General features: G+C 56.9%; 5 protein-coding genes across 5 annotated transcripts in view; 4 read left to right on the forward strand and 1 right to left on the reverse strand.

Annotated features, from left to right (window-relative positions):
- Window positions 1-1,375: 1,375 nt before the first annotated feature.
- Window positions 1,376-3,117, forward strand: VDBG_00177 (conserved hypothetical protein; the record flags this gene model as incomplete). The annotated part of the gene is made up of 4 exons (XM_003008450.1): window positions 1,376-2,347; window positions 2,413-2,603; window positions 2,675-3,043; window positions 3,096-3,117. The coding sequence occupies 4 exons, from the start codon at window positions 1,376-1,378 to the stop codon at window positions 3,115-3,117; spliced, it is 1,554 nt and encodes a 517-aa protein (XP_003008496.1).
- Window positions 3,118-3,963: 846 nt separating this feature from the next.
- On the forward strand, window positions 3,964-5,358 carry VDBG_00178 (arginine biosynthesis bifunctional protein argJ; the record flags this gene model as incomplete). The annotated part of the gene is made up of 1 exon (XM_003008451.1): window positions 3,964-5,358. One exon carries the CDS (start codon window positions 3,964-3,966, stop codon window positions 5,356-5,358), a length of 1,395 nt encoding a protein of 464 aa, XP_003008497.1.
- A 571-nt stretch (window positions 5,359-5,929) lies between these two features.
- On the forward strand, window positions 5,930-7,564 carry VDBG_00179 (acyl-CoA dehydrogenase family member 11; the record flags this gene model as incomplete). The annotated part of the gene is made up of 5 exons (XM_003008452.1): window positions 5,930-5,953; window positions 6,024-6,100; window positions 6,185-6,611; window positions 6,672-6,989; window positions 7,055-7,564. 5 exons carry the CDS (start codon window positions 5,930-5,932, stop codon window positions 7,562-7,564), a joined length of 1,356 nt encoding a protein of 451 aa, XP_003008498.1.
- A 744-nt stretch (window positions 7,565-8,308) lies between these two features.
- On the forward strand, window positions 8,309-9,317 carry VDBG_00180 (conserved hypothetical protein; the record flags this gene model as incomplete). The annotated part of the gene is made up of 3 exons (XM_003008453.1): window positions 8,309-8,618; window positions 8,694-8,780; window positions 8,846-9,317. 3 exons carry the CDS (start codon window positions 8,485-8,487, stop codon window positions 8,949-8,951), a joined length of 327 nt encoding a protein of 108 aa, XP_003008499.1.
- Window positions 9,075-9,317, reverse strand: part of VDBG_00181 (GTP-binding protein) — a gene marked incomplete at both ends in the record, with an annotated part of 1,819 nt that continues 1,576 nt past the window's right edge. The window contains one exon of the mRNA XM_003008454.1: window positions 9,075-9,111. Within this exon, the coding sequence (XP_003008500.1) occupies window positions 9,075-9,111 (37 nt within the window). The remainder of the gene's footprint in view (window positions 9,112-9,317) is intronic.

A 9,317-nucleotide genomic window follows, 5' to 3' on the forward strand; every position in this document is an offset into this window, starting at 1 on the left:
GATTCAGCTGCTACTCATCTCATAACAAGGCAGACAATAGCTCCTTGCTTCTCCTGCATCTCATTCGCCATAACTCGTCCTGAGACCTCATTTGCATAGTCGAGCTGCTTGTCCCTCCTAGGTCAATGAAACTCCAAAGCTCGCTCTCCTGATGATTCGTGTCCTTTGCCGAAGAACTTCTCAACCAGGTACTCCCAGTAGATGGTGTCAAATGCCCAGCTCTTTCTCATGGAATAATCAAGTCAGAAACGGCCAGTTACCCAGCTTTCCCGCATGTGTGGTGACAAGGGAGATGTTAGCAGGAAATATGCGCCCTTCCCTGCTTCTTCCATCTCCGAAAGCCAGATTTCGAGTTGTTCCTCATATGTGGTTGCCCAACGGACGATTCGTCGTGCGACGTACTTGTTCCTACAGCGTCGCCATCTGCATGTCAAATAGTTCCATCTACCACTCATCGCCTGTCCGATCCGTGGCCCCCCCAGGCGAGAAGATAAGCTGGGAAACAATGAAGAGATGCACCATGTTTTTCATGCTGATAGCGATGGGACGCCCAGGTATTTCGTACATCGAGGCCATAGTTGAAGACCTCCGGGGACGCGCATTGTATACCATGCGCCACTGATACTTAGACGATGCTTGAGCAGTCAACTGTAGCCTCCGGGCCAGCGACTGGCAACGTCTGTATTCATCGACGAGCCTGGATCTAAAGAGAGGTACTATCAACCAAGCGTAGTTTCAGTCGGCAGTTTATTTCTCAATATGATGTCGGTGGGTGTATAAGGAAGAGCCCAAATGAAAGCTCTTCATGACCGTCATGGCGAAATCCAACAGAGTTTTGAAAAGCGAAAAGAATATTCAACATCAGGTTTCCGCTGGTAGCCAACCACCGGACAAGAAATCTGCCCTTCACGGACTATAGTTCTATTTCTATGTATTAATGGGCCTCAGCCGACACGGGCATCAATCATTCGTTCCCGCTGCCTGGAACACTGACCATAAGTGATCGTGTGTAGTAGGGCATGTCGAATGTGCCAGCTGCCCTTTTTGCTTATATTCAGCACAGCACTACTATGCATTATTTCGTTGTACATTATTGCATCTGCACTATAAAAAGGATGGACGGATCATCGCTCTGGATCTGGGTAAACCTCCAACACTAAGATCCATGGATGCATGTTGCAGATGTGTGAGACACTCTTATTGGATACCCCGAACCAGGATCTCGGTACCAATTCCAACCCCTGCTGCATGATAAGGTCGTGTCTTTTTTTTTCCATCGCTATACATTAAACAGTAGTTCCCCGCCGTGATTCACTCCAGACCACGTTCTCGCCATCAATTCCAATCGACCTGGCTCATCAGCCAAGCGTATGCGATGGAGAACAAGGTAGGCTACCAAAAGTCGCCTACAGAGCGCGAGGATGACATCGACGAGAGGCGGTCGACATCGCCAACTACCAGCGACGACTACGGCAATGGACTGCGACTAGGCGGCACGGGCCAGGACTGGCGTGATATGCAGCGACTTGGCAAGAAACAGCAGTTCAAGCGCAACTTCTCACTGTGGTCGGCCTTGGGCTTTGTCGCCATCTACATGGCAACCTGGGAGTTTGTTCTCGTCTCGCTGTCCGTCGGCTTCACGAATGGCGGGTTCGCTGGGCTCTTCTGGTGCTTCATCACCACTACCGCCGCCTATTCCACCGTCGTCTTCTCCCTCGCCGAGATGGCGTCTATGGCGCCGACGTCGGGAGGGCAGTACCACTGGGTCTCCGAATTTTCGCCTCCGTCGTACCAGAAGGTGCTTTCGTACGCGTCTGGATGGATGACAACGCTGGGATGGCTTGCCAGTCTCGCCAGTAGTGTCTACGTCCTTGCCTACCAGGTCCAAGCCTGTATCAACGCCACGAACCCAGAGTACGCCTTCAGCAGCTGGCAGATCACCCTCCTCATGTGGGCCATTCTCTTCCTCACTGTCATGTTCAACACCTACGGAACGCCATTCTTCCCCCAGCTCGAGACTGCGAGTCTGATCGGTCACATTGTTGGCTTCTTCGTCGTCATGATTCCGTTGTGGGTGCTGTGCGACAAGAACTCTGCCCGAGACGTCTTCCTGACGTTTCAGGACCAGAGCGGATGGGAGAACATGGGCGCTGCGTACTTGACAAGTCAGATCTACATCATGTGGTGCTGCTTCGGCTCCGATAGTGTTGTACACATCGCTGAGGAGGTAGAGAACGCATCGATCGTGGTGCCGAGAGCCATGGTATGGTCATATCTTGGCAACGTGTTCTTTGGGTTCATCATGCTCATCACAATGCTGTTCTGCATCGGTCCTATCGAGGATGTGGTAAGTTTCTCTCCTGACTCTCGTGCGTCAGGTCGTACTACAGGCAATACTAAACGTATCCCCAGATCGAATCCGATTGGCCCTTCATTGTTCTCTTCGACAGGACGGGCTCGAGCGGTCTGAACCTGTTCTTCAACATTCTGCTCTGGGTGCTGATCTACCTCGGCAACATCACCGCTCTGGCGACTTGTGCTCGCGAGACGTGGGCTTTTGCCCGAGACAAGGGTCTTCCCTTTTCCGGCTTCATCGGACACATGTAAGATTCTCCGATCGCCGCCAGACAGTAGTATGCCTTTCGCCGTCCCATCGCTGACATGACTTGAACAGGGACAACAAGTGGAAGATTCCCTTCAACTCCGTGTACGTCATCTCTGGCGTCTGCGTTCTCCTGAGCCTCATCCAAATCGGCTCCGATGCCGCCTTCAATATCCTCGTCTCCCTGTCTACTCTCGGCCTCATGAGCACCTACATGCTCAGCATCGGCTGCGTCCTCCTCAAGCGCATCAAACACGAGCCCCTCCCCCCGGCACGCTGGAGCCTTGGACGCTACGGCCTAGCCATCAACGGCTTTGCTTTCCTTTACAGCGGCTTCATCATTGTCTTCTGTTGCTTCCCTCTGTCTCTGCCCGTGGGCGTAGCCGATGCGAATTGGGCGCCTCTCATCTGGGCAGCCGTCATCGCTCTTGCCACCGTCATGTACTTTGTGCAGGGGAGGAAGACGTATACTGCGCCTGTTGATTTTGTGGAGGGCAGGAAGGCGGAGGGAGTAGAGCTACAACAGTCTACTTGAAACTGGGTGTGAGGGGGTGCTTATTAGAGATGTCTCCGTAGCTTGAAGCGTGGCAATTGGCCTTATTGGTTTTTTTACCATGCTGACACGTGGTGGAGACCGTGACGGCGTTCTTGGAGATTGAACGCAACCCCGCGAGAAAAATGAGGACGACAACAGGAACCTCATTCATTCGGGGTCAGATCAGTAACCATGGAAATCGCAGGCAAAGATGGCTTCATCATGCCTTGCTCACAGACGAGGGAAGATTCCCCGAGGGGCTGTATAATTGGAGGGCCCAGGGGCAAAGAAGAAGGGACGGTAAGAGGCCATATATGTCAAGGTCCGGAGACAAGCCGTCACGACCGCACGGCAGGTGGGAAGGGACCCTCATGCCAAGGATACGTGTCAGGAACCTGCAAGACCAGTTGTGGCGATGTTGAGTCTCCATGTTGGGGCGTCAGTGGCTTGCGGATGGATTTGCTGTGATTGATGGTGTCGTTGAATGACGACGAAATTTATCACAACTCAACATAGGCAACTCTGGACGGAAATGAAATGATAGATTGTTCAAGGTTGAGATAGACGCGTGCGTCGTTCGATATTCGATGTTCAGGCCTCGGTGAGAAGATGGTCAAGGCTCGGTGACGATAGATAGTACCTGGTCTGATAAGAAACGACAATGAGTGGGGCAGCGATACCGGTCACAAATTCCAGCTCCCAAGTGCCGACTCACAGCTTCGACTCATCTATCTTGCCCATCCAACACTCACCCAATTGGTACCAGAAGACGCCAATTCACGCCAGTTTTTCTCCCAGGCGTGCCTGGAGCACCCCTCAAGCGATCATGGCCGCCTCATTCAAGGCACTGCCTCAGCAATTGACCCTGACCCGCTCCTTCGCCCGCTGCTACTCCGTCTCCGCCGAGAGCATCCCGGCGGCCAAGAAGAAGTATGTGCCTACCGAGGGCAGCTACCCGCAGGGATTCCAGGCGAGCGGCATCCTCGTGGGCGTCAAGCCGGGCAACAAAACCAAGCCCGACCTCGCCTTCCTTACCTCGGACCGCCCGTGCGCCGCCGCCGCCGTCTTCACGAAGAACAAGTTCCAGGCGGCGCCCGTGACGTTCAGCCGCGACCTCCTCAAGCGCCGCGGCAACCGTGGCATCCGCGGCGTGCTCATCAACTCGGGGTGCGCCAACGCCGTGACGGGCAAGGGCGGCCTCGAGGACGCGTCGCTCATGGCTAAGGCGGCGGACGAGCAGCTCGGCGGCGAGGACGGCGCGGGCTCGTCGACCATTGTCATGAGCACGGGCGTCATCGGGCAGAGGCTGCCGATCGACAAGATTGTGGGCAACGTCGGGGCAGCACACGGGGCGCTGGGCTCGGGGCACAAGGACTGGCTCGCGTGCGCGACGGCCATCTGCACGACGGACACGTTCCCGAAGCTCATGTCGAGGACCTTTTCGCTGCCGTCGTCGCCGGGCGTCGAGTACAGGATGGCGGGCATGACCAAGGGCGCCGGCATGATCCACCCCAACATGGCCACGCTGCTGGGCGTCGTGGCGACCGACGCGCCCATCGCGCCGGGCGTCATGCCGTCGGTGCTCAAGCACGCCGTCGACAGGTCGTTCAACAGCATCACGATCGACGGCGACACGTCGACCAACGACACGGTGGCGCTGCTCGCCAACGGTGCCGCCGGCGGCCAGGAGATCAGCTCTGTCGACTCGCCCGACTATGCGGCCTTCCAGACTGTGCTGTCTGATTTCTCTGCCGATCTCGCCAAGCTCATTGTCCGCGACGGCGAGGGTGCCACCAAGTTTGTCACCATCCGTGTCGTTGACTCGGCGAGCGAGGAGGCGGCACGCAAGGTGGCCAGCACGATCGCGCGGTCGCCTCTTGTCAAGACGGCACTGTACGGGCGCGATGCCAACTGGGGCCGCATTCTGTGCGCCACGGGCTACGCTCTCATCTCGGAGCCGGGCCAGGACATCAACGAGGTGGCCTCGATTGTGTCGGAGAAGACGAATGTGTCGTTCGTGCCTACAGATGGCAGCGCTGAGCTGAAGCTGCTGGTCAACGGCGAGCCGGAGACGGTGGACGAGGCCCGCGCCTCGGAGATTCTGGAGCTCGAGGACCTGGAGATCCTGGTCAAGCTGGGGACGGGCGATAAGCAGGCAACGTATTGGACATGCGACTACAGCCACGAGTACATCACCATCAACGGCGACTACCGAACATAGAGGGGGGACCCTGGAGTTCTGGAGGGGAGATTGTTCGTATGAAGTGGTTCGATGGTTGTATTTGGTAGCACTGCTTGGTATTCCAGCCTATAGACTGTTCATGGCCTGTTGGATGTACCTTGTCTTCATCCTCTGTTGATTGGGCTGTGACTTCGGGATATAATTCCAGGACCCTCACCCATTGGTGAACCCCCCCGTTGCCCCCATTCGCAGCGGCGTTCGAGGTTCGGGGCTAGTACAGTCAGCAGCCGAGGCCCAGAGGCGGGGGAATGGCACCACCCCCTGGACCTTCTGCAGGCTACAGGCGGCAAACCCCAGACAAAGCTGTTCTTAGCGGCCAGATCCCCGCCCCAGCCCGCCTCGGCCGGGGGTCTCATCTCCAATTCGAACCTCGGCTGCCGACCTCTACTTCATCTACCGTGTCCCACTTGCTGCCTCTGCATCTCCATTCTGAGAGCTTTCATCAACATTCGCGACGGGAGCCATCTAAATTCACGACCTGAAGGACCCAGTCTCAACTCCACAACCCTCTCTACCTCTCCCACCAGAAGCCAAGCAGCACCCTTTCACAATGACGTCCAAAGTCCCTGCGATTGTGAGCATCGCCCCTCCCTCCACTGCAGGAATCGCATGATGTCAGACCTCCTGCTCACACCACGGCCTAGGTTCTCAATCGCCTCAGCGAGCGGGCCAAGGAGACCCTTGACAAGGTCGCCATGTTCGTCGAGGAGGACTGCATCCCGTAGGATCCCCGTTGCCTGCCTTCGCCAGAGAGCGAAGTGTATTGTGTGTGTGTGTGTATGTGCTGAGCTGACCGGTGGAATAGCGCCGACCCCGTTCTCGAAGCACAGATTGGCGAGGGCGACGACCGCTGGAAGAGCCACCCTTCCATCGTCGAGGACCTCAAGGCCAAGGCCCAGAAGCTCGGCCTCTGGAACATGTTCCTCCCCAAGGGCCACTACAAGGAGTCGCCCGGCTTCACCAACCTCGAGTACGGCCTCATGGCTGAGTGGCTCGGCCGCTCCCGCGTCGCCTCCGAGGCTGTCAACTGCGCTGCCCCCGACACGGGCAACATGGAGGTTCTCGCCAAGTACGGTAATGAGGCGCAGAAGGCCCAGTGGCTGAAGCCTCTGATGGACGGCAAGATTCGATCTGGCTTCCTCATGACGGAGCCCGACGTCGCTTCGTCTGACGCGACGAACATCCAGCTGAGCATCCGTAAGGAGGGCAACGAATACGTTCTGAACGGCTCCGTAAGCACTGTGACGCACCGAACGAGCAAATAGTGCCCACCCCCCTCTAACGTTTCCCAGAAATGGTGGTCCAGCGGTGCTGGTGACCCCAGGTGTTCCATCTACATCGTCATGGGCAAGAGCGACCCCAACAACAAGGACCCCTACAGGCAGCAGTCCGTCGTGCTTGTGCCCGCCGATACCAAGGGCATCACTATTCACCGCATGCTCAAGGTTTACGGCTATGATGACGCCCCCCACGGCCACGGCCACATCACCTTCAAGGACGTGCGCGTTCCCGTCAGCAACCTCGTTCTCGGCGAGGGCCGCGGTTTCGAGATCATCCAGGGTCGTCTTGGACCCGGCCGCATCCACCACGCCATGCGCACTATTGGCGCTGTAAGTTTCCTGCCTTCCCTTGCATTTGGCGGATCATGTTTAGGAGATGTGGCTGACCAGATCAGGCCGAGAATGCGCTCGACTGGATGCTCATGCGGATCAACGACCCCTCCAAGAAGCCTTTCGGCCAGCAGCTCGCCGAGCAGGGCGTCATCCTCGAGTGGGTCGCCAAGTCTCGTCTCGAAATCGACGCGGCACGTCTCGTGGTCCTCAACGCGGCCATCAAGATGGACGAGCTCGGCCCCAAGAAGGCCCTCAAGGAGATTGCCGAGGCCAAGGTGCTCGTGCCGCAGACGGCGCTGACAGTCATTGACCGCGCCATCCAGACGTTCGGCGGCGCCGGCGTCTGCCAGGACACGCCGCTGGCGGCGTCGTGGGCGGGCATCAGGACACTGCGGTTGGCGGACGGACCGGACGAGGTGCACCTCAGGCAGATGGGCAAGAACGAGAACAAGAGGGGCAAGGAGGTGACGGACAAGATCAAGGGACAGCAGGCCAAGACGCAGGCGTTGCTGAGCCAGTACAAGGTCCAGATCGCGCAGCCGGGGACCAAGATCAACAAGTCGAGGCTGTAAACGGTTGTGACTCAGGCAGCGCGGGGCCCTCTAGGTTTCACTGTATTGTAAGCGATAGGATGCATCATCTGATGGGACATGGATCTGGGGATGGATAATCGGAAAAGAGCTTCTGCCGTTGTGTCCAATGAAGAGAGCTGATTCGACGAGTCGTACTGTGATTTTCGGCGTGAAGGCCACGATGCGGCCGGTGTCTGTTGAGTTCTGGAACTATGACCCTGACCAGACCTTGACCCTGACCCCTGCCTGCCATTCGAGCCTGATGAGTTGTCAACGAGCTAGGGGACCCGAATGCAACCACGGATGGATGGGAGAGAGAAGTTCTAGTCCATGGTTTCGACGCGGGCGGGCGACTGCCTGTCAATTGCAGTGGCCCTGGGGTCCATTCCAGCAAGTTGGGAGGGGCAACGGATGGCAACGACGCTGCAGCGGGCTGGCCGGGGTCGGGGCCACCTGCTGCATTCCGGGTGGCACTTGACTCCCTGCCGCCCCCTGCACTTTGGCCCTGCCAGTGCCAGGAGCTCCCCCGTTGCCCCGCCGACCGTGAAACTTGGTGTACTTGGCCTCCCGCCCAGCGAGCTCCCAACCCACCAGGTCGGACCTCCTTCGGTGCACTTTTTCACACCTCCTCACCCGATATTACACACAATCCTGTCAACGTCATAACACCTCGTCGCAACAAACAGGACATTCAAATAACAGACCTGGTCCTCCCGCATTGCGCCTCTGCATCCTCCGCTGTTCACACACATTGCGACTACAACCCTTACCACTTCACACCAGACGCTCTTCAACCTCTTCCGCTCGAGTCAGAAAGTCCATCTCCCTTGCTTCCTGTCGCAAGAAACTTTGTGGCTACGGCACACCCAGTCTTATATCTTTGACGCAAAGAACAAGAAAAGAAAAAGACCTCAGCCAAAATGTCTTCCAACGTTCTCGCCGCCAAGGACGTCAACGCCCCCTTCGCCATCGCCGATCAGACCGCCGTCAAGGGCGACGTCAAGAGCATGGAGTACCACCGCCAAGTTCTCCAGAACAAGATGGAGCAGGAGAAGTACGTGCCTTCGCCACCGCGCGACCACCCAGTCCAATGCAAACAGGAACTCGTCCTAACAAACGACACCCACAGGTCCCAGCAGTACATCTCACCCTCCGACAACATCATGAGCCCCTGCTCCGCCAAGCTCAACGCCCTGCGCAACAAGCAGATTGGCAAGTGAGTATTGACGCTTTCTCCTCAGAACTACACTCTCTTTCGGGCTGTACTGACACAAGCCGCAGGGTCAAGCCCAAGTCGCTCTTCGCGCAGGCATCGTCTAAGAAGCTCGATGGCGACGCCCTGTTCGGCGCCAAATCTCGATCCATCCCGAAGGTCAACGACTCCTGAGCACACATGTCCCCTCATGCGTGTCTTTTGCGATTGTTTATGACTCGGGTATCGGTTTTGGGAAAGGTCACGACGGTTCGGTTCTGGGGCGATTACTTCCTTGTGTTTTTTTTACGTCGTCCCTTAGAGGGGGGATACTTTCTCCGTTTTTTGCCTATCCCTGCGAGAGGGTATCGTCATTGGCGTTCAGGGCTTAGGGATCATTGGCCTACCAAGGCGTGTTAGGATAGAGAGAAGGATCACGACACGAAACGAACAAACTCTCGAGGGCTTCCTCTCCTTCCTTCCAGAGGAGGCCCTTTTCTCTCAGGCAATGTATTTACGGGCCTTTATTGATTAGCCTGGCTGCCGGCAAGGCGAAGAAGA

The sequence above is a fragment of the Verticillium alfalfae genome, genomic scaffold, assembly GCF_000150825.1.
Source record: "Verticillium alfalfae VaMs.102 supercont1.1 genomic scaffold, whole genome shotgun sequence".
NCBI classification, from domain to species: domain Eukaryota; kingdom Fungi; phylum Ascomycota; class Sordariomycetes; order Glomerellales; family Plectosphaerellaceae; genus Verticillium; species Verticillium alfalfae.